The 24762-nt window shown below is 37.2% G+C and overlaps 1 protein-coding gene across 3 annotated transcripts in view; it reads left to right on the top strand.

Moving 5' to 3' along the window:
- Positions 1–24762, top strand: part of LOC123535693 (nose resistant to fluoxetine protein 6-like) — a 39712-nt gene that overhangs the window by 6402 nt on the left and 8548 nt on the right. For 2 of the 3 annotated variants that reach the window (XM_053528278.1, XM_053528280.1), the window contains exons 2-14: positions 324–444; positions 711–913; positions 2565–2655; positions 4338–4449; positions 8244–8509; positions 10438–10605; positions 11911–12007; positions 14499–14597; positions 15639–15804; positions 18785–18864; positions 22401–22523; positions 23454–23577; positions 24243–24432. In XM_053528278.1, the coding sequence (XP_053384253.1) occupies positions 324–444; positions 711–913; positions 2565–2655; positions 4338–4449; positions 8244–8509; positions 10438–10605; positions 11911–12007; positions 14499–14597; positions 15639–15804; positions 18785–18864; positions 22401–22523; positions 23454–23577; positions 24243–24432 (1840 nt within the window). The remainder of the gene's footprint in view (positions 1–323; positions 445–710; positions 914–2564; positions 2656–4337; positions 4450–8243; positions 8510–10437; positions 10606–11910; positions 12008–14498; positions 14598–15638; positions 15805–18784; positions 18865–22400; positions 22524–23453; positions 23578–24242; positions 24433–24762) is intronic. The other variant, XM_053528279.1, reaches the window with a different exon arrangement.

Here is a 24762-nt window from a genome sequence, read left to right on the forward strand (position 1 = left end):
AATTGTTACTGTTTGTTGCAAGTGGTAGAAAATCTGGGAGTTTAACTTCTTATTTAAAATCAACAAATTAGACAAAAATCACATGTCTTTCAAATTCTGGGAAGACACAGTTGGGAGAGACATATTGTTTTTGGTCAGTTCATCCCAGTGTCCATCTTGCACAAAATCAACCGTTTTGTTTTTCAGTTATTTTTTAGTGTTTTTTTAAAACAAAAAAGATGGACCACCAGCATTCTTGCTTATACAATTTACTGGATTTTTCTTACTGTGAGAATTTCTTTAAAAAATTCTCAAAAGTCTTCAATGAATTTATGTCCTTTCAGTTGTTAAAGGAGGAAAATCTGAGCAGGTTTTCTGCAGGACGAAATATATCATCAGAATGTTTAAACCATCTTAACATGACAGTACAGGCATTGCTACAACGACAAGTCTGGGCTTTACAGTGTAAGTTTCAATGTTGAATTTTTAACAGGTTGTAAAGGTACATATTTCACATAAATTTTCTGTAATGAAGCATAAAGTCCTCAAATAGATTCTGAGTAGGTTTCATTAAGTTGTATATGCGGCATATTACTTTTGGCTTGTCTGATATTAAGGGCATTTCTTCAGACAAATAAGTTTTCATTTGCATTTCGAATTTATTTAAGTGAAAAAAAGAGTCAATGAATTCATGCATGTAAATTGCTGACAGTTTTATCTGTAAATTTCAGTTTTGGATGCCACAGGAAAGTTGTCATCAGGATTCTTGCAAGGTAATATTTTCTGGTTGGGCAGATTTGAGGAGTGTTTGAACACCACTGCAACTGTGTTTGTTGGACCAAACAATACCACACCTACTCATCCATTCAAAGGAAAATACTGCAAAGTGGGGATACCTCTAGGACCTACACAGCCACCTGCTGCTGAACTTGGGGTAAGCCATTATAAACTGCTATGTATGTTTACCAAGAATCCACCTTGTGGTTTCAGATGCATTTGTATTTTTAGGTTGACTATTCGAAGAATAAGGAGGGCTATTGCACTCATCCCAGAGTCAGCATCAACATTGTTTTAAGTTTTTTTAACTCACCTGAGCCAAAGGCTCATGATGAGCCTTTGTGACCGCTCAGTGTCCGTTGTGCGTCATCCGTTCGTCAGCAGTTTCTAAAACAATCGTCTTCTTCAAAACCACCGAGCAGATTTACACCAAACTCCACAGGAATGATCCTTGGGTGGCCCCCTATTAAATAGTTCAAAGAATTGAATTCCAGACAAAACTCTGGTTGCCATGGCAACCGAAAGGAAAAACTCAAAAAGTCTTCTTGTCCAAAACCGCAAGGCTTAGAGCCTTGATATTTGGCATGTGACATCATCTAATGGTCCTCAAGATTGTTCAAGTTATGCCCCTGGGTTGAAAATAGGCACCACCCTGGGAGTTTCACTTGTATAGGAAAAAACTTTAAAAACCTTCTTGTCCGGAACCACAAGACCTAGGTCTTTGATATTTGGTATGTAGAATTGCCTTGTGGTCCTCTACCAAGGTTATTCAATTTATGCATCTGAGATGAAAAGAGGCACCACCCAGGGAGTCCCAAGTTTTGCATAGACCTATATAGGAAAAAACTTTGAAAATCTTCTTGCCTGAAACTGCAAGGCCTAGGCTTTTGATATTTGGTATGTTGCATTGCCTAATGGTCCTCTACCAAATTGTTCAAATTATGCCCTTAGGGTGAAAAGAGGCCCTTCCATTGGGGTCCCAAGTTTTACATAGACTTGAGAGGTGTTGCACATTTCATTACCTCTCATGAACAGACTCAATTAAACCGAGTCTGCTATTATTCTTTTTTGGTTGCATTCTATACTTCCAAGGGATCTTTTTACAGATTTTTTTTTATATAGGAAAAAAAACTTTTAAAATCTTCTTGTCTGAAAATTCAAGGCCTAGGCCTTTGATATTTGGTATGTACAACTGCCTAGTGGTTCTCTTACAAGATTGTTCAAATTATGTCCCTGGGATGGAAAGAGGCCCCACCTCGGGGTCAGTTATATATGAGTTATATAGGGAAAAATACTTCAAAAATTACCTGATCATATTTCCTATACTGTCTAATTATAATTACCTGATGACCCCAAGTAATTAGGGGTCACTTGACTGTGACCTTGACCTACTAACCTACTTTCTTGTTTTTTAAGATACAGCTTGAAATTTGGATGACATATACAGTTTTGCACACCGATCTTAACACTGATTTTCAGTTATCATGAATGTGACCTACTGACCTACTTTCTTAATATTTTAGCATCAGTTTGACATTTGAAACATGTAGCTCATAGTACTCAGGTGAGCGATCCAGGGTCATCATGACCCTCTTGTTATGAAGTCCAGTATCATCTCCATAACTTAAGATATTCAATTGAATCTTGTTGTATTTGCTCATAGTGACAGTGTTCATTAGTGTCTCAAGTTGTGTACCTCTACGTGTAATAATACCAGAATAATGCGAACCATCCTTCCCCCTGAATAAGACACCCTAACTCTTAGTTTTAGAAAAAATGTTGAAATGAAAGTCTTTTATGTTGCACAGGAGCCAGATATACCACTAGGGGAGTTACAGTTAGGAGTGTGTATACCCAGCTCATGTTCCAGAGAAGATACCCTCACCCTTATTAATTCAAGTAAGTTTAGTTTTTGTCCAAGAAAACACAGCTGTTTCATGTTTGACATTTCTGAAGCCTAGCCTTAGTAATTGCACTGAATTGTAAGGTTCGTTAGCATGTGTTCTATCCTGGATAAGTTTCTTTAAAGTGGAATTATGTGCATTTTTCAAGTAAAAATCCAGATGAAATAGATGTGTGTGTGAAAAGGGTGGAGGAAATTATAGCTTTTAACCCAATATACCAAACTCTTCCTGTTACCAGTACAAAATAATAACTTTCCAAATACAACTTTTCTTATTTTGACTGGGGCAGTCTTTTTAAGAAAAGTCAAACTGCATGCAGGAGTTGCTTTCCTTCAACTTCAGAAATCTCTTCCTATAGGTAAGGGAGATCACTACATAGAAGATTGAAGAAAAGAACTATTATTTTATTAGTCAGATTTCTTTATTTCTAATGCATCAACTTCAAATACTGTTAATTTAGCACATTTAAATGCACAGCAACTGGTAATAATTACTGCTTTTGTAAAACATTCACCAAAAAAACACTATATGCAGTAAGATGCACATAATTCCACTTTAAATTATGCTGGATACAAGTTGATAAAATATTAGATACATGTAAGTTTACTTAAAATACACTAGATACAAGTAATTTTACTTAAATTATATATTTTATACAGGTAAATTTTCTTCGTATATCATGGATACTAATAAATTGCCTTCAGGTTTCTCGGGATAAAAATAGTTTTTGAAAAAAAATATACTAAATATAAATAAGTTTCCTTAAATTATACTAAATACTAGTAAGTTTCCTTAAAATATACTAGAAGGAGCCTCCGTGGCAATGAGGTTAAGTTCACTCTCTTGGAATCTTGCTCCTCACAGCTTTAGATAGCAAACCTTGTCTGGTGTGTAGTATTCTTTCATGTGAGGAATCCATCCAGCTGGCTTGCAGTAGGTTGGTGGTCCTACAGTGTTCCCAATTATGCCTGAAATAATGCTGAAAGGGGTATCTAGGGTCTTCCTCTGCCTTTAAAAGCTGGAGAGTTATCATAGGACCAAAATCTTGTTGCCAACAAATTGAATTATGAGGTACAAGTATGTCTGTATTTATCCAAGACATTTTTATAACAGAATCAATTAAAAGTTGAAATAGATTTTGTCAGGAATTTAGCATTCAGCACTTTGATCATGGAATATTAGGATCTGGAAAGGACCATTACTGAATTCAGGTTGTCAACAAAATGGTTACCTATTTCTTAATCAAGTGGCACTATTGCCTGTATAGACTGAGCCAAGGCCTAATGTTTACTTTATTAGGATAGGTATTCGACTTGAAATTGAACTCCAGATAAAATTTTACTTGGTAGCAAATTCAATTATGTTAAACATTACATAGAAGTGAAGTACAAATCACAAGGTTAGTCTTGGTTTTAATCTTCAGCATTTATCATGATGTATGAGTACACACCAATGACTGGTGGAAAAGGAACAGAACCAGACCTGGTGCCAAGTTTCCATTCTTACTAAAGTTAATTAACAAATTAACAAAAGTAGTTTCGGCAGTATAATAAAAAAAATTATTTCACTTACTAAGAACATTTGTTACTTTTGTATTATTATTATCTAAGTGCTATTATCTTACAAAATTACAACATATTCTAAAATATTTTCATTGAAAGTAATTATTTATTTCAGCTTTAGCACTTGCTTCAAGTGCTGTACCACTTGGAAACAGCAGTTTACAAGCAAATGTTGCGATATGCCACCAGGAGAACTTGAAATTGGACACTAGAGCTGTTGTCTCTATGTAAGTAAGAGGACTTTAACCCTTAGCCTGCTGCAGGCGAATTTAACAGCCTTTGCAAACAGCTTGGAACCAGATCAGACGCCGATTAAATCGGCGTCTGATCAGGTTCCAAGCTGTTTGCTACTCTGACAATATTTCTTCCAATTTTGGAGCAAATTGAATGAACTTTACAATTTTAGCAGACGAAATTTCCAGCAGACGACAGTTTATCTATTCTAGCATGCTAAAGGTTAAACTTTTGTATTTCTAATGATGAATATCTATGGACACCCATGTGCCCACTCATACCAAAAATAATACGCAGTTCGGAACCTTTCTTCTGATACTGTCTTCCAATACTGTGCAACCCTTTACATGGATGTAGACACTTTCAGGCGTGTCAAGCCACAAAGTTTGTTAGTAGAAGATAAAAGAAAATTTGGCCAAAATAAAAGGAAAGGAAAGTTTGTTAGTGATTTAAAGATAAAATCAGGGGTGAAGAGCAAGGTTATGGTGAATTGTATTCAATGTTGCAAACACTGGCATTGAACTGCTCAGTAGTCTGTGGTTGCAGAGATTAACCTTTAAGACAGCGGATGGTAATGTGATTGCTTTATTAGAGGGATGAGATAATCTTCCATGGCGATTGCAGCCAGTTGTTTGAGATATTATACTGTAGATACCCATGTATAATGCGCAGTTTTTTGACCCCCGAATCGTGGGTGTGCATAATACACAGGTATAGACAATTTTCCAACTTCAAAACAAGTTTGTTACCGATGTTTGCCATTTTGGTAAAGGGAAACTACTCCCCGTGCTTACTGTCACCGCTAAAATCTACGATTGCCGTTACGTTCCGTAAAAGATCGAATGGTTTATTTTTCTTTCAAACAAACAGAGCTCCAGATAAGCTTTTGGTGCAATTGGGTATTTACCCATCACTTTTTGTCTGAATTGGGTATTGGAGATCTGAATTGGGTAAAAATAATATCATTACCCAGCCTTTTTAGAAGTAATTGGGTATTTGCTAAAACCAGTTGGGTATTTCACCAATCTCGCACAAACAACTGAGTATTTTTTGCTTACAGTGTACATGGTATATATCATTAGCCTGGATTGACTAACTGCATAAAAGTACTTTAATAGCACCCTTCAATTTTTAATACAAAAATGTATTTAAAATTGTAATGAAAAGTGATTACCGGTAATTAAAACAGTATTGTCATTTTTAAATTGTTTTTTACATGCCTGTGATCAGTGTAAACATGTGTGTTTTAATTCATAGTACCAAAGATTTTATTCCATACTGTTGTTTACTTTTTCACTTTTAATGTAGTCAGAGATCAATTAGTTCACAGCAGTATGCATTCTCCCATAAGATGTCATCCAGTATCGGTGAAACTAAATCGTCACAAAGAGATAACTGTCAGTGTTGAACAGAAAAATATCCGACTAATTTGTTCGTTTGTGCTGCAACAATGTTTTTTCCTGCCCTCTTTTACATTTTATCGACGTAAAGAAAATTGTTTACAAAACGACCAAATAACACGGATCAGCCGATTGAATGGTCCTGTGATTTTTCCGATAAATTACAACCTGTTTTGCGGTAACGTTTAACCTGTCAGTTGTCTAGCGTTAAAGTCTCATACCTGTTCTAGTTATAAGGAAAATGCGATACGCAAGCAATTTTTATTGAATTGCATATTAGGAATTTTAATTGCTTTTTAGTATGCATTCTATATGAATTCAATTGGGTTTTCTGCAATTTTAATTGCGCAAATACGCAGTTTATCTGGAGCTCTGAACAAAATTAATATCATATAAATTTAAATGTATTTTGATGAAAGAAATGTTAGTAAATCACAAAAATTATGATACTAATTAAAGATCGAGAATTATCTTTAACCGAGATCAAATTGTGAACAATATAATTGACATGAGGTGACACATTAATTGCCGGTAATTACTGGCTATTTGATCGTGGCAAAAAGACTATCACACCTTTTGTTATTGGTTTAAATTGAGAAGCTCATGTCATTTTGAAAGATACCATTCCGAAATATTGAATCAGCTGCTGTTTATTTATTCAAAATAGTTAATTAAAAAGGTAAAACAACAAATAAAACAATATTTTACTGGTTTTATTTTCGAGAAAACAGAAATCGATAGTACCGCGAGACCGATGCTGCTCTCCGCCGCGGAAATAAAATTTATTTCCGGTGTCGATGTAAACTCTACTTTCATTTTCCATCCACCACAAAATTGACCAAAAATGTTTTTTTCCCAGGATTTTGGGCCAAAATCGGAGGTGCGCATATTACATGGGTTCGGATTATACATGGGTATCTACGGTACCTAAGAGAGAGTCAGGAGTCAATGTGCTGGAGACGTAGCATACACCATTTTAGAGTGTATAGCATGTCAGTGACACTGAAGATCTGGCCAAAGACTTCAGAGCTATATCCAGCTGTGGTCTGACGAGGGTCTGATATGCCATGGACTTAATGGGTTTGGAGTTTACCTTCATATTCCTGGGGAGGAAATCTAGAGTTTGATTTGCATTCTTGACCTATTTGTGGGTGTCCCGCGAGAGATCATTTGAGATATCCATGCAAAGGTATTTCGCTGAGGTGACAGATTCTAGTACTATATTATATAGGTAGTATGGGGGCCTAGGGTCTTCCTCAGTCATAAAGGTTTGAATGTGGCTGTTTGACTTAAATTGTGTGAGGAAACTTGAAAATCATCCAAATTACTGAATTAAGTAGTTGGGTTGGCCTTTATTATGGTTACTCAGCAATGGTTCCCCCACCCCCCATCAGTTCATCAGCATTTTCTTCCCAGAAAATGGACCCATTAGAAATTGATGAAACTTGGCCGGGATCATTCATTGGGTGGTCCTCTTATAAAGCTATTCAAATGGTTGTACTTGGCTTGACATACGGATGTCAGTGCTAAAAATAGAAAAATCTTCAAACAACGTCTCTTGCCTAATTTTGAAATAATTTCATTGAAATATATTTTAAGTGACCCTCTACCATGGCTGGTCAGATTAGTGTGACTCTTCAAACCACATGACCACCAGAGAGCATGGTCATTTATGAGTATATAGTGAAGCTTTAAAAGCATCTTGTCAACCCTGATTTTCATATAATTTCATACAAATGATCCTAGGGTGATACTTTACAATTTTGTTCTTCACATTGAACAAAATTGTTGAAGAAAAAATGTGTCTTTATGTAGAGTTGAACAGTCATGGTCAGGTATAGATAGAGTTTATGAAGTGAATTTTTCGTGAAAAAAAAAACGATAGGGAGTGACCGACCGAGGTTTCTTTTTCGCAAAGAATTCTCTTCATGGACTCTATCTGACATAGTGTGAAATCTATGTTTGACCAATCAGAATTGCAGAGTCAGTCATGTTGGATTCTCTGCCTACCTTTGACTTACAAAAATGTGTCAGCTTCCTTTGAAATACGATGAAGGGGCTGTCATTGGTATGCATGCCCATTCAGTCGATGCTCTTCAGCGTGTAGAGCTGTTCTTTGAAAAATACTCCAACAGTCACATTGGTCTTAAGAAATAAGAAGCCACATTTTTTTAAGAATAACTCGCTCTGATTGATCAAAAAGGTAGGTTGCACACTATTTTTTCCTTTATGGCTTATTCGGATTTCAAATTGTAAATTCTTTATTTTTTATCCTATTGAAATTTCATGTCCTTCAATATTCTCTAAAAGCCTGTTGTAATATGTTTATTCTTTTTTTTCTCATAATGGGCTATCAAAATTGAAATGCAGTATGATTAATTTTTCAGAACAATCCTCAGTTTTCTTGGATTTCTTGTTGTTGTTGGCACAGTTTATGATGTGTTTGTTATCCACCGGTTCCATGCTTCACCAGAATTTGATGACTTGGAAACAGATGAAACCGAGCCGCTTGTTCTTGGTTCGCAAAATAACAGTTCTAGTAGAAATATTAAATACCGTGGATATAACAGCATCCACACGGAGAACGAGAGTCAGCATGATGCAGAGAAAAAACATATTCAGGAAGAAGATGAAATTGGTACATTGGAACTTGGTATTATTTTGCTATCTATGTCTTGCTTCAGTAGTATAGATATTCACAGGCTTTGTGGAAAAATGTGTTTATTAATTATACTTAACAATGCATAAAAGTAAAGCACAAAACATAAGGGTAATCTTAGTTTTTATTCTTTTATTTTATATTGTTAGGGATTTCTAAGAGATGTTTAAATTTAAGTTACTCAGCTTAAGGCTATGTATCGACAACATATGTTTGGGGCATACCTATTTATTTTTAACCTATTGCTTTTAAAAGACATGCGCATACCTGGTTTATGGGTAAGTTTTATTACGAAAATAATTTTAAATCAGATGGTAATCTAAACAGAGCAGTAAATTACTGTCTTTATAAATTTAAATTTACATTTGTATTAGAGTTGTCTGCCAAAAAATACAAGTTTTTGACAGAGCCTCATCTTTTATTTTTTCATCGACTTGACTAATCGATTAAAATTTATAGGACAGTAACCTAATATGCTCTATTTATATGCTGAATTATGAAGTCTTAAACATGACTGTATGAAAAATTATAATTTAATAAAAGAAAAGAATTACAAATAATCAGTCGTACCACCAACCCAAATTAAAAGAAACAACATCTCTCTCCATTTATACTCTGTTTTGATCCCTGGCACCATCCCTTACGCTCACCCTGCCCCTCCCAAATGCACACACATACTCACCTAAAGTAAAATAATAAAGTACATGCTTCTTCCACTATAATTTTGTGTTTCTTCAAAAATTCGTCTGTCCCTTCTCCTTGTCATGAAACACACATACCGTATTTTCCCGAATTAAGGCCCCCCCCTCTAATTAACGCCCCCACCCGTTTTGGAGGGGAAAAAATGTCAACAAGAACGAAAAAAAATCACCTCATTTTTATAAGTCCACATAATAAGTAATTTACAGTTAAGTATCCAATGTATTAAGAATTAAACACACTTTTAAACAGTACATGTACCGTAAATCCAAAACGTTTATACTAAGTACGGTACGTATCCAATCATCAAATAGAAAATTAAACGGTAAATCCATTTTTGATTTGTTTTTGCACCACCCGCGCACAAGCTTCCTGTCGACTTTAAACAAATTTGCGGCAAAGTGTTAACCTTTTCTTCGGCAGTTTTAATAACTTTTAATTTAAAAGCCGGCACATAAGCAGCGTGTCAAACGACTGACATTGTGTATTGCAGTACCCGCATGTACTAAGGAAAATATTATCGGAGTACACAGCTGTTTGGGTATGATGGCATAATGTGTAATGTCGCGAGCGTGTCACGGAATACATGAGGTACCGTATTTTAAGACACACTGCATTAAATTGGATGCCAAATAATTACGTTCTGGGGGAATTAAACAACACAGAAACACTTTACAGTTGGTTTGAACGATGTTTTTAAGTTTTGTAAAAAAAATTATTTTTTATTTTTTTACCTCAAATGAACGCCCCCTCTTTGGAAAATGTAACGCCCCCGGGGGCGTCTATTCAGGAAAATACGGTAACTCAACAACCCCACGACCATACAGTCTGTGTCCCTCAGTCCATTCTCCTTCCTGTGAAATATGTATAACCCCACTGCGACACTGAGTCCTTGTTACAGTTTATATATTAACCCCATTTGCACATTACTTCTTGCATTTTTGTCTGTACAATAAAAGTTGTAAATACTGAAAAGGAATTTAATAAGACTTAAAAACTTAAATATAAACTCTAAATAATGTAAAAGTTTTAGCTTTATCTTGAATAATTACTGATTTATCTCCCTTTGTAACAAGAAGATGGCAGCAGGTGATATTGCTGCCTTGTCAAATGTTTTATCTTTGATGACAAGTTTTGATGTTTACTAACTACCATGATTACTAACTTATCAAATGTCTCTATTATATGAGCAGTTTACTGTAATATATTTTTTACTTTTACAGGGTTAGGTGGAAAGGTTCTGCAGGCATTCTCCCTGTATACAAATGGTTCCAAACTGCTCAGTACACACACTGGTGCAGGGACATTAGGGGCTGTGAATGGGATCAGATTCATCAGTATGTCTTGGGTCATTCTGGGACATTCTTATGCTTTCTGTGCCATGATTGCTAGTAAGTACTTTATGTAGTAACACTATTTTTTTTTTAGATTTTTAGCTCACCTGATCATGTGCTCAAGGTGAACTATTGTGATTGCCCAGTGTCCATTTTCAGTCATCTGTCTCTTATAAACAGTTTGACTATTAATACTCGAAAGGTCCAGTCATAATGAAACTTGGTTAAAATGTTTCCTGCATAGAATATCATGCAAGTTTCTTACTTGGTCATCTAGGGTCGAAAACTAGGTTACCTGGTTAACACTGTAGAAGCTCAAAACTCATCTAGGGTCAGAAACTAGGTCATAAGGTCAGATTATAGAAAAGAAACTTGATTAAGAAGTTTTACCATATTTACATAAAACATGGTCAGAATGTTTCATTAAATGAAATCTAGGTAACATCTGAGGTATGAACTGAAAGTGATTGGTTGTCAGAGGCTGTGGTCACTTTTCCCTATATGTATGTAGTAGAAAGCTTGAAAATCTTCTTGTATAAAACTGTTAAAACCTGATTTTAAAATAATTTACTCATGTCCTTGTGTGACCTTTTAAAAATATTGTTCAAATTTTTTTGATTTGTCAAAAAACATGGCTGCCAGAGTGCATAGTCACTTTTCGTCATTAATTTCTTAAAGCAACATCTCCTCCAAAACCACTGAATGTATTTTGATGAAACTTTACACAAATAATCTCTAGGTAGCCCTCTTTCAAAGGTGTTCAGATAGTTCCGGTTAATTGGACATATTGGTCTTTTTGGTTAGAAGTAGGTTTTCAGCTGTCAGACTTTAAAAATCTTTTTCTCTAGAGCTTTGTCAATTTGGCATGTGATATAAGGGTGTGACTCTCTACCATAATTGTACAAATTATTGCCCTAAGGTCAGAAATGGCCACGCCTGTATATGTGACAATACTTGCATAGCAGGTATTGATAACCTAGGTATATTTAAAAGAGTGGACCCAGTGGTTTAGTAATAATGAACTGGACAAGGGAACTAGGGGCCACGAGTTCAATCTACTACTCCAACATTTAAAATAACGAACATTCTTTCATATTAGAGACCCCTTTGTGTGATTTACACTTTTGCACACTACAAAACAAAAGCCCAGGAAAGCTTCTAGAATTTTCTGTATGTTGCACCGTCCTCTAACTAAATGCACAAACATTTTTCTTTAGAAGTTGCCCATTAAATGTGAAGTGGTGGAGACTATAAATAAACTTAGATGTATGAAAAACTATGGTTAAACAATGAACATAGTTTTGATCTGTAACTTTCCAACATGTCCTACATTAGTCAGAGCATATTATGTTGTATTTTCAGAGAATATTTATCCATTTATAATGGGACATGTAAAACAGTTCAGCTTCATGACAATTTTGAATGCTACAGTTGCCGTGGATACTTTCTTCTTGCTAAGGTATTCAGTAGAAAAATATTAAACTCCTAAAAAATTTAAAAACTTTCAATTTAAAGTGATATACATGTATTAATATCATGATTTACCATGAGTAAAATTAATACTTTATCCCAATAAAAATATTCCAACAAACATTCGATGAAATCATACTTATGTCTGTTTTTAATTATTGCTATATTTTCAGTTGCATTTAAGTATATTTAAATTTATTGTGTCATGAAACTGTATTTTTTAATGTTAGCATTGTAAGTTTTGAAAATAATTTTTTAGCTCACCTGTCACAAAGTGACAAGGTGAGCTTTTGTGATCGCGCGGTGTCCGTCGTCCGCCCGTCAGTCCGTGCGTGCGTGCGTAAACTTTTGCTTGTGACCACTCTAGAGGTCACATTTTTCATGGGATCTTTATGAAATTTGGTCAGAATGTTCATCTTGATGATATCTAGGTCAAGTTCGAAACTGGGTCACATGCCATCAAAAACTAGGTCAGTAGATCTAAAAATAGAAAAACCTTGTGACCTCTCTAGAGGCCATAAATTTCAAAAGATCTTCATGAAAATTGGTCAGAATGTTCACCTTGATGATATCTAGGTCAAGTTTGAAACTGGGTCACGTGCCTTCAAAAACTAGGTCAGTAGGTCTAAAAATAGAAAAACGTTGTGACCTCTCTAGAGGCCATATATTTCACAAGATCTTCATGAAAATTGGTCAGAATATTCATCGTGATGATATCCTGGTCGAGTTCGAAACTGGGTCACGTGCCATCAAAAACTAGGTCAGTAGGTCTAAAAATAGAAAAACCTTGTGACCTCTCTAGAGGCCATATATTTCACAAGATCTTCATGAAAATTGGTCAGAATGATTATCTTGATGATATCTAGGTCAAGTTCGAAACTGGGTCACGTGCCTTCAAAAACTAGGTCAGTAGGCTTAAAAATAGAAAAACCTTGTGACCTCTCTAGAGGCCATATATTTCAAAAGATCTTCATGAAAATTGGTCAGAATGTTCACCTTGATGATATCTAGGTCAAGTTCGAAACTGGGTCACTTGCCATCTAAAACTAGGTCAGTAGGTCAAATAATAGAAAAACCTTGTGACCTCTCTAAAGGCCGTATTTTTCATGGGATCTGTATGAAAGTTGGTCTGAATGTTCATCTTGATGATGTCTAAGTCAGGTTCGAAACTGGGTCACGTGCGGTCAAAAACTAGGTCAGTAGGTCTAAAAATAGAAAAACCTTGTGACCTCTCTAGAGGCCATATATTTCATGAGATCTTCATGAAAATTGGTCAGAATGTTCACCTTGATGATATCTAGGTCAAGTTCGAAAGCGGGTCACGTGCCATCAAAAACTAGGTCAGTAGGTCAAATAATAGAAAAACCTTGTGACCTCTCTAGAGGCCATGTTTTTCATGGGATCTGTATGAAAGTTGGTCTGAATGTTCATCTTGATGATATCTAGGTCAAGTTCAAAACAGGGTCACGTGCCTTCAAAACTAGGTCAGTAGGTCAAATAATAGAAAAACCTTGTGACCTCTCTAAAGGCCATATTTTTCATGGGATCTGTATGAAAATTGGTCTGAATGTTCATCTTGATGATGTCTAGATCAAGTTTGAAACAGGGTCATGTGCGATCAAAAACTAGGTCAGTAGGTCTAAAAATAGAAAAACCTTGTGACCTTTCTAGAGGCCATACTTGTGAATGGATCTCCATAAAAATTGGTCAGAATGTTCATCTTGATGATATCTAGGTCAAGTTTGAAACTGGGTCACTTGCCCTAAAAATCTAGGTCAGTAGGTCAAATAATAAAAAAAACCTTGCGACCTCTCTAGAGGCCATACTTTTCATGGGATCTGTATGAAAGTTGGTCTGAATGTTCATCTTGATGATATCTAGGTCAAGTTTAAAACTGGGTCAACTGCGGTCAAAAACTAGGTCAGTAGGTCTAAAATTATTAAAATCTTTTGACCTCTCTAGAGGCCATATTTTTCAATGGATCTTCATGAAAATTGATCTGAATGTTCACCTTGATGATATCTAGGTCAGTTTCGAAACTGGATCACCTGCGGTCAAAAACTAGGCCAGTAGGTATAAAAATAGAAAAACCTTGTGACCTCTCTAGAGGCCATATTTTTCATGAGATCTTCATGAAAATTAGTGAGAATGTTCACCTTGATGATATCTAGGTAAAGCTCAAAACAGGGTCACGTACCTTCGAAAACTAGGTTAATAGGTCAAATAATAGAAAAACCTTGTGACCTCTCTAGAGACCATATTTTTCAATGGATCTTCATGAAAATTGGTCAGAATTTTTATCTTGATAATATCTAGGTCAGTTTCAAAACTGGGTCACATGAGCTCAAAAACTAGGTCACTATGTCAAATAATAGAAAAAACGACGTCATACTCAAAACTGGGTCATGTGGGAAGAGGTTAGCGATTCAGGACCATCATGGTCCTCTTGTATTTATGATCCATCTTTTTTTTCTTTTCAGTGGTTTGTTGGTAGCATACCTGTCACTTAAGGAGATGAAAAAAGTTGGTGGAGCACGGAAGTTCAAGTGGGGCATGTTTTACTTCCACAGATTCTGGAGGTATAGTTTCATTGCAAAAGAATGGCATATATCAAGGAAACGTTATATTATTGTAAAATACAGTTAAGTGACACCTTAGCGCAAAAAGTGAGTAAGTCCTTCTTTAAGTCAGTGCAGTTATCCACTTCATGCGTTGAGGTGACAACATAATAAATCTTTATACTGTTAAAATTTTCTGCAAAGACCACCCTTAGGAGAACCCAAAATTGGTCAAACCTGTATTAAGAAGTCAGTCGAGGAAGCAACCTTATTTGGCTGTTTAAGGCAGGCGGCTACATTAGACAAGTTGAAAGTGGAACAAAAATTTGTTTGTGAAGTCAGCAAACAGGCTGCTTAAAGCAGGTAGTTGCTTCATACAGGAATTAAAATATACTGTTAATATTTAAATTGAAAATGAAATTAGTTGTCTTTAAAGTTGAGTGGTCTCTGCTCACAATGGTTTAGTTGTAATTCATCATAAACATATATTGCAACAATGGCAAACCTAGGCCCTTGTTAAAGATATTACGGTTATCACAAAACATTAATGACAGGTGTATACACTGAGTCTCTTACTGAGCAAACATTTGTTCAGACACATTCAGTATAACCTTTCCTAATGTCACCTCTGAATAGAAAACACCTCCACAAAACAGGTATTTTTCTTCTCAAGAGATAGAATTCTTATGAATATAACTCTACAAATTAACAACCTCTCTGCAACAACCATACTACTGATGTGTCTGCCTGTGATGAAATATTGCCAGGAGGTCACCATCAATAGCCAGGAAAAGTCGCCATATGACCTAAATTGTATCTGTGTAACTCAAATACCCCCTTTATAAACCCCCTCTCCTCCCCCCTCCCCCTCCCCACACACAAAAAAAAAGCAATATCTGTTTCGGTTGGAAAGCATTTCCCTGTTCAGAGGTGTTAAATTATATATCTAGAGGTATCATTTTGTTTATAGATGGATATTTCATGTCTAATCACATAAATGTCTGTATATTTCATAACGAGTTACAGAACTTACTGTTGTAATAAAATTATTTCAAATTACAGATTAACACCAACATATGGCCTCATCATGTTACTGTATATACCACTGATGAGATATATGTCTTCTGGACCTTTCTGGCAACAAAATGGAACAGAAAAGGACTTTTGTGAGAACAATTTCTGGATGAATTTACTTTACATCAACAATCTGTGGCATTCAAGAGACACTGTAAGTTAGATCATGTTCTTAAGAGTTTTGTAACCATTGACTGCTTTTGTTTGCTTGCTAGGAGAGGAAGTTTTATTATTGACCTCTGTTAACACTTAAAATCATGCTGGACACGACTGATTCTGCATTTGCGACCTGTGTAGTCTTATCATGGTCTGCACTGTTCACCATTCAGTCAGTATCTTTTGGTAAGGACCCCTTTTAACTGTTAATGGTACTGTCCAAATTGAAAGATGGACAAGTTCATTATAGAAATTTAGCATGGTAAGGGTTAAGGGGAGCTGTGGTATAATGATAAGCAGCTTGCTTCTAAAACAGAGATCTTGGACATTAATTTGACAACACTCTTCACAGACCCTTACATAGGAGTACAAATCAGAGGCCCATGAAGTGGACATAGAGTGTACTGAATAAGACCTTCAGTGTTTCAGTGTATGTTGTGGAGTTTGTATTACTATATGGCCAGTGATGTGCAGTTTTTTGTTTTAGTATATGCTGTGGATGGTGATATGCAGTTTTATGTTTCAGTGTATGCTGTGGATCTGGTAAATGACCAGTGATATGCAGTTTTATGTATCAGTGTATGCTGTGGAGCTGGTATATGGCCAGTGATACGCAGTTTTTTGTTTCAGTGTATGCTGTGGAACTAGTATATGGTCAGTGAAATGCAGTTTTATGTTTCAGTGTATGCTGTGGAGCTTGTATATGGTCAGTGAAATACAGTTTTATGTTTCATTGTATGCTGTGGAGCTTGTATATGGTCAGTGAAATGCAGTATTTTGTTTCAGTGTAAGCTGTGGAGCTGGTATATGGCCAGTGATATGCAGTTTTATGTTTCAGTGTATGCTGTGGAGCTGGTATATGGCCAGTGATATGCAGTTTTTTGTTTCAGTGTATGCTGTGGAGCTTGTATATGGCCAGTGATATGCAGTTTTTTGTTTTGGAGCTTGTATATGGTCAGTGATATGCAGTTTTATGTTTCAGTGTTTGCTGTGGAACTTGTATATGGCCAGTGATATGCAGTTTTTTGTTTTGGAGCTTGTTTATGGCCAGTGATACGCAGTTTTATGTTTCAGTGTATGCTGTGGAGCTGGTATATGGCCAGTGATATGCAGTTTTTTGTTTCAGTGTATGTTGTGGAGCTGGTATGTAGTCAGTGATACACATTTTTATGTTTCAGTGTAAGTTGTGGAACTGGTATATGGCCAGTGATATGCAGTTTTATGTTTCAGTGTATGCTGTGGAGGTGGTATATGGCCGGTGATTTGCAGTTTTATGTTTCGGCGCATGCTGTGGAGCTGGTATATGGCCGGTGATTTGCAGTTTTTTGTTTCGGTGCATGCTGTGGAGCTGGTATATGGCCGGTGATTTGCAGTTTTATGTTTCGGTGCATGCTTTGGAGCTGGTATATGGCCAGTGATTTGCAGTTTTATGTTTCGGTGTACGCTGTGGAGCTGGTATATGGCCAGTGATATGCAGTTTTATGTTTCAGTATACGCTGTGGAGCTGGTATATGGCCAGTGATTTGCAGTTTTATGTTTTGGTGCATGCTGTGGAGCTGGTATATGGCCAGTGATTTGCAGTTTTATGTTTTGGTGCACGCTGTGGAGCTGGTATATGGCCAGTGATTTGCAGTTTTATGTTTTGGTGTACGCTGTGGAGCTGGTATATGGCCAGTGAATTGCAGTTTTATGTTTTGATGTACGCTGTGGAGCTGGTATATGGCCAGTGATTTGCAGTTTTATGTTTTGGTGTACGCTGTGGAGCTGGTATATGGCCAGTGATTTGCAGTTTTATGTTTTGGTGCATGCTGTGGAACTGGTATATCGCCAGTGATACACAGTTTTATGTTTCGGTGGATGCTGTGGAACTGGTATATGGCCAGTGATTTGCAGATTTATGTTTCGGTGTATGCTGTGGAGCTGGTATTTGGCCAGTTATATGCAGTTTTATGTTTCCGTGTATGCTGTGGAGCTGGTATATGGCCGGTGATTTGCAGTTTTATATTTCGGTGCATGCTGTGGAGCTGGTATATGGCCGGTGATTTGCAGTTTTATGTTTCGGTGCATGCTGTGGAGCTGGTATATGGCCGGTGATTTGCAGTTTTGTTTCAGTGTATGCTGTGGAGCTGGTATATGGCCAGTGATATGCAGTTTTATGTTTTGGTGTACGCCGTGGAGCTGGTATATGGCCAGTGATTTGCAGTTTTATGTTTTGGTGTACGCTGTGGAGCTGGTATATGGCCGGTGGTTTGCAGTTTTATGTTTTGGTGTATGCTGTGGAGCTGGTATATGGCCGGTGGTTTGCAGTTTTATGTTTTGGTGCATGCTGTGGAGCTGGTATATGGCCGGTGATTTGCAGTTTTATGTTTCGGTGCATGCTGTGGAGCTGGTATATGGCCAGTGATTTGCAGTTTTATGTTTCGGTGCATGCTGTGGAGCTGGTATATGGCCAGTGATTGTGTATGCTGTGGAGCTGGTATATGGCCGGTGATTTGCAGTTTTATGTTTCAGTGTATGCCGTGGTGCTGGTATATGGCCAGTGATATGCAGTTTTATGTTTCGGTGTATGCCGTGGAGCTGGTATATGGCCGGTGGTTTGCAGTTGTATATTTTGGTGTATGGGGTGGAGCTGGTATATGGCCGGTGGTTTGCAGTTTTATGTTTCAGTGTATGCTGTGGAGCTGTATATGGCCGGTGGTTTGCAGTTTTATGTTTCGGTGTATGCTGTGGAGCTGGTATATGGCCGGTTGTTTGCAGTTTTATGTTTCGGTGCATGCTGTGGAGCTGGTATATGGCCGGTGGTTTGCAGTTTTATGTTTTGGTGCATGCTGTGGAGCTGGTATATGGCCGGTGATTTGCAGTTTTATGTTTCAGTGCATGCTGTGGAGCTGGTATATGGCCAGTGATTTGCAGTTTTATGTTTCAGTGTATGCTGTGGAGCTGGTATATGGCCAGTGATATGCAGTTTTATGTTTCAGTGTATGCTGTGGAGCTGGTATATGGCCAATGATATGCAGTTTTATATTGTTAGTCCATTGTTGCTTATTCCATTATACTTGTAAGTATACCGGTATGTTCCATAAAAAATTGAAGTATTTAAGTTTAAACTTCCACAAGGGAGTGCTATGAAACAAATATTGTATTTATTTTCTCTTTCCTAAATTCACCTTCAACATTTCTCATAACTTTTCACATTTTTGGTTATGCAGATTGTGCTGTACATATTTGATGTGCAAAGAACAGATTAGTATGATTACGCTTTAAGATTTCTGTAAAACTTTCATAACTATACCCTAAATGTATTATCTATATGGAGGCTATATTGGAGTCACACCTGTCACTTGGTAGTTTTGTCAATCTTCCATTTTAGTCCACTTCATATCTGAAACCACTGGGAAGATTCTCATAAAACTAACATGATTTATTTACCTAAAGAAAATGATATGCAGAGTGAATAAGTTCACACTTTGAGGTCAAAGACCAAGTAGCTTGTCTTCTTGTCCACTTTACATCATTTAACTTGTCATATTGTCTAAACCACTTGGAAGATTTCATAAAACTAGCACCAGCTGATAACAATTTCAAGAGCATGTGCAAAGCAGATCATCAGGCTCAATATGTCTAAGATCAAGGTCACACAATAAAGGCCAATGAGTAAATAGATTAAATTTGTGTCCTCTTCATATCTTTGTACCACTAGAAGGATTTCCTTAAAACTAACATCAGCTGTTAACCTCATCAATACAACATGCAGAGTCACTGGGTTCAGGAGATCAAGGTCATTCTTGCCTGTAACAAACAGAATCTGTGACAAAATCAAGTATACTAGCTTTCATCCGTCATTTCTAAATTGTACTTATTTTAGTATGAAGGGAGGTCATATTGTGACTTATTTACATTTAAGAGCAACTGCTGGTACAGTGATTTCTGTGCCCCTCAAAATTTGAGGGATGGGGGGCTACTAGATTTGCCTTTTTCTGTCCATCTGTCAGTCTGAATATTTGCACTCCAAAAAATAGTTAACCTGAAGTCATGAAACTTTCTAGGAATGTTGTTCAGCATGTGAATTTGTGCGCATATGGGGTTTTACTTTGGATTTACCTCCCTCCCTTGCCTCCTGCCCACACCCCCTCTCTATCCCACACACAATCAAATTACAAAACTGTTTTTATGCCCCCACTTTTGGGGGGGGGGGGCATATAGATTTGTCCTTGTCCGTCCGAGAATGTTGTGTGGCGCCTAGCTCCAAAAGTATTTGACGTAGAATCACAAAACTGTAAATGAATGTTGGTCAGCATGTGTAGTTATGCACCTGGGGTTTCGCTTCCGGATTCATTCAGTTGTGTAGGAGTTATGGCCCTGGACTTTGTAAAAATTGGTCGTTTTAGTGTTGTGTCACGCCTAGCTCCAAAAGTATTTGATGTAGAGTCACAAAACTTTACAGGAATGTTGGTCAGCATGTGCAGTTGTGCACCTGTGGTTTCATTCATCCAGTGGTGTAGGAGTTATGGCCCCTGACTTAGTAAAAAATTGGTCATTTTAATGTTGTGTCGCGCATAGCTCCAAAAGTATTTGACCTAGAGTCACCAAAGTTTACAGGAATGTTGGTCAGCATGTGCAGTTGTGCACCTGGGGTTTTGCGTCCAGATTCATTCAGTCATGTAGGAGTTATGGCCCCTGATTTAAATAAAATTGGTCATTTTAATGTTGTGTCGTGCGTAGCTCCAAAAGTATTTGACCTAGAGTCACCAAAGTTTACAGGAATGTTGGTCAGCATGTGCAGTTGTGCACCTGGGGTTTCTTGTCTAGATTCATTGAGTCTTGTAGGAGTTATGGCCCCTGACTTAGTTAAAAATTGGTCATTTTAATGTTGTGTCCCGCGTAGCTCCAGAAGTATTTGACCTAGAGTCACTAAAGTTTACAGGAATGTTGGTCAGCATATGCAGTTGTGCACCTGGGGTTTTGCGTCCGGATTCATTCAGTATTGTAGGAGTTATGGCCCCTGACCTAGGAAAAAATTGTCATTTTAATGTCATGTAGTGGGGGCATCTGTGTCCCATGGACACATTTCTAGTGTTTTTTTTACTTTTTCCAGCTTTTTTAATGCTCCCGTCTCTGAAAGAGCGGGACATATTATGTGAACACCCGTGGCGGTTGGCGTCCATGGCATGTCCGCTCTTTAAGTCAAATAGTTTTCATCCGATCTTCACCAAACTTGCTGACAATGTTTGTGGGCATAATATCTCAGCCAGGTTCGATAACCAGCCAAATCTCCCAAGGCACTCTTGGATGATGGCCCTTGAATTACTTGAAAACTGCAAATTTAGCCTTGTCCGCCCTCTAAGTCGAACAGTTTACATCCGATCTTCACCAATCTTGGTGACAAAGTTTGTGGGCATAATATCTCGGCCAAGTTCAATAACCACCCAAATTGCCCCAGGCACTTCTGGACTATGGCCCTTGAAATACTCGAAATCCTCCAAATTAGCCTTGTCCATTCAAACAGTTTTGATCCCATTGTCAATTTCATCCCATGTGGAACCTCACAAATACCTTGATTCCTTCTTGCAGTCTGGCACTCTTGTTGTTTCTTGATATTTTGTAGTATCCACACACCCTTACCCCTCATATGAAAGTTTACTTAGTCCGGCATTGTTAACTAGTAACATATCACAGTGACAGAAAATAGGGTCACCAGTGTCCTGTGAAATCATATTTACTATGGTCACTTTTTGTCGAGTCCGCTTGCGGATGCAAAGACATAGTTGTCCAAATGGCTGTTCGGTGTATGTATGTGCATTAGTGCTTGCATCCGTGTGTGTGTCCGTCCGGATTTGTTTGTCCAGGCCACAACTTTGACATGCATGGAGCAATCTTGTTTATATTTGGCATGAATGTTAACCTCAGTGAGACGGATTGTCGTGCGCAAACCCCAGATTCCTATCTCAAAGGTCAAGGTCACAGTTGGAGGTCAAAGGTCATGTCAGATCTTGTCTGGCCCATAACTTTGACATGCATTGAGGAATCTTGTTATGTTTGACATGAATGTTAACCTCAGTGAGCCGGAGTGTCATGCGCAAACCCCAGGTTCCTATCTCAAAGGTCAAGGTCACAGTTGGTGGTCAAAGGTCATGTCAGATCTTATCCGGCCCATAACTTTGACATGCATTGAGGAATCTTGTTTATATTTTGTGTGAATGTTTAACTCAATGAGACTGACTCTGTCTCAAAGGTCAAGATCACAGTTATGGGTCAAAGGGCGGCGCGACATGTTACCCGTAGGCATCTTGTTATTCTGTGGTGTCATATCTTATCATTTACACAGTTTCATTTGTTTGATTGAACAAACAGTTCTTCTAAAAGATATGAACAGCAAAATTGTTCAGCCAGACTAAATAATGAATCCAAAGTCTGTTAAAGTTTCTCTGCAGGCTTTGACAGATATGAGTTTAGTTCATAAAAACATCCAAAAAAAAATGTTTTAGTTTTTTTGCATGAAAGTACTGATTTGCTTTTTTTGTTTTGAGAATATCTCACAGTAAGGATGTAAGATTTAAACCTATGGGTTCACCTAGTACATGTGTCTGATTTCAGTTCCAGTGTGTTTGGTGGTTTAGTGTGTTTTGCATTTCTGATTGGAAGCTTCACAGTGACTGGTATACTATCTAGTCAGAATGACTTTCCCATGGATATTCTTGGAACAGGAGGCGAACCCACGTAAGTTGTTTTACAATTTGTTTGTAATAAAGTTATAAGGCTAGCTCTATTTAGCATAGTTTCATGCCATTGTGGAGGGTGGCGGGGGGAGCTGATGGGGTTGGGGAAGTTTGTATGTGGACACTTGTTACTTGGATGACTTAAAGCTAACTGAACCTGATAGATGCTAGAATAATTTGGCCCATCAATGTTCATTGTGCATTTTTCGTGCTTGCTTACAACTTACAGTCAAACTTTGTTTGTTTGAACTCGAGGGGACCGGCAAAATTTGTTCAAGTTATCAGCAGTTCGAGCCATCAAAAAACTTACATTATACAGGGATTTTGCCGGGACCTGATGATCAGTTCTAGCAGAGGGCGCTGTCCGAATTATCCAAGTTCGAATGAACGAAGTTGGACTGTATTTATTTCAGTATGGTACATATCTCATAAATATATTCTGCAGCTATGAAAATTATTTAATTGAAATTTTCCCACAGTCCTAAGTTATAGCCCTTTTTGTCAAGTAGCACCTTTTTTGCAGCTGAATCATGTACTTCGGTATCAGACTAATACATGCATCAAGGTGCTATTTGCAAAATTGTTCTTTGAACCATGAACATAAAGCATATAGCAATTTTATGCATAAATGTTGTGACATATATGCGTAAAGTACTTTGATAAGTGAATCATTTCATCTGTCAGGAGCAGGTGTACAGTGCCAAAGGTTTTACAAAAAAAGAAAATATAAAATCTAAGTTTTTTATGACAGAAAGTCAAAATTGACCAAATCAGCTTGTAGCATTAGGATGCACTAAGTGGTTTATTTATGTACCACATAATTAGAATTACAGGCCTGAAATAAGTGATGACTTGATGAAATATGTTATTCAGATTTCTTTTTTGTGGATTTACATTGATCTGAAAAATATGCTTTTTGTTGTCTCCTTAGGAATGCTGCAAAGTATTTTGATGATATTTACACAAAGCCTTATTGTCGCATCGGACCATATGTCATTGGGATGATATTTGGGTACATTCTTTACAAGACAGACTGCAAGAAGCGTATAACAAGGGTAAAAGTATTTTCATATTTTAATTGTTGGCTGCATAATGTGCTTTTCGTGTGATTGAGAAATGAAAAGTATGTAAAGATATTAAGTAAGAATGAATTGGTCAGTAGCTGGCGATATTAGGTAGATTTTTGATAAAGTTTACTAAGAAATTAAGTCAATAAAACATAAAGGGTCACATCTTAGATTTTTTGCTGGACTTTAACATTGCTAATTTTATTAGTTAAACGCCCGTCTCTGAAAGAGCGGGGCATATTATGTGAACACCCGTGGCGGGCAGGTGGTTAGCGTCCAAAGCATGTCTCTCTCTAAGTCGAATGGTCTTCTTTCGATCTTCACTAAACTTGCTGACAATGTTTGTGGGCATAATATCTCGGCCAAGTTAGATAACCACCCAAATCGCCCCAGGCACTCTTGGATTATGTCCCTTGAATTACTTGAAACTTGTCCGCTCTCTAAGTTGAGCAGTTTTCATCTGACGGGCGTATTTTGTGACAGTCTGGCACTGTTTGTTGCAGGGTATATGATGTTAAGCCTAATGCAAATTCAAGCACTTAAGTGCCTTTTATTTCTAAAGCACATGTTACAATTATCTTTGATTGATATTTACTCACATGTGTATGTAATTATTTAAGACATTCCTGAACTTCAATGCTGTTGTTTTCCAGTTCCAAAATTTGTTGGGATGGTTCCTTGCTGCAGTGTGTTGTCTGTCAACACTGTATGGAAACTTTGACAGTGTTCGTGGCAAACATATACCGAGCAAGGAAGAGTCTGCCCTTCACAATGCAGTAAACCCGTCTGTGTGGGCGCTAGGTGTAGGCTGGGTGGTGTATGCTTGTGCTACAGGTTATGGAGGTAGGTAGCTATGTTTTACATTGTGTTTTGTTGTTTGTTGGGTAGGAATGATTGAAAAAGTTTTTAGTAGAAAGTCAGTTATGATACTGGCATGTGCAGGCTGATCATGATCTACACTAGTCGCAAAGAATCAATTGTGTCCAGCATGATAAGGGTTAATAAAGTGACCAATTAGGTCATTGAAGTGATACCTAGGATACAGCAAAGTTTTGACATACTTTCATGAAAATATACTTTCCCAAGAGTTTCTTTGATTTAAAAGCCAGGCCAATTGGTTTGTATGTACATAGTACCCAGCTTCCACTAGCTTCCAGTCAAAAGGCTTCTGTA

Source organism: Mercenaria mercenaria, chromosome 17 (assembly GCF_021730395.1).
Source record: "Mercenaria mercenaria strain notata chromosome 17, MADL_Memer_1, whole genome shotgun sequence".
Lineage (NCBI taxonomy): Eukaryota > Metazoa > Mollusca > Bivalvia > Venerida > Veneridae > Mercenaria > Mercenaria mercenaria.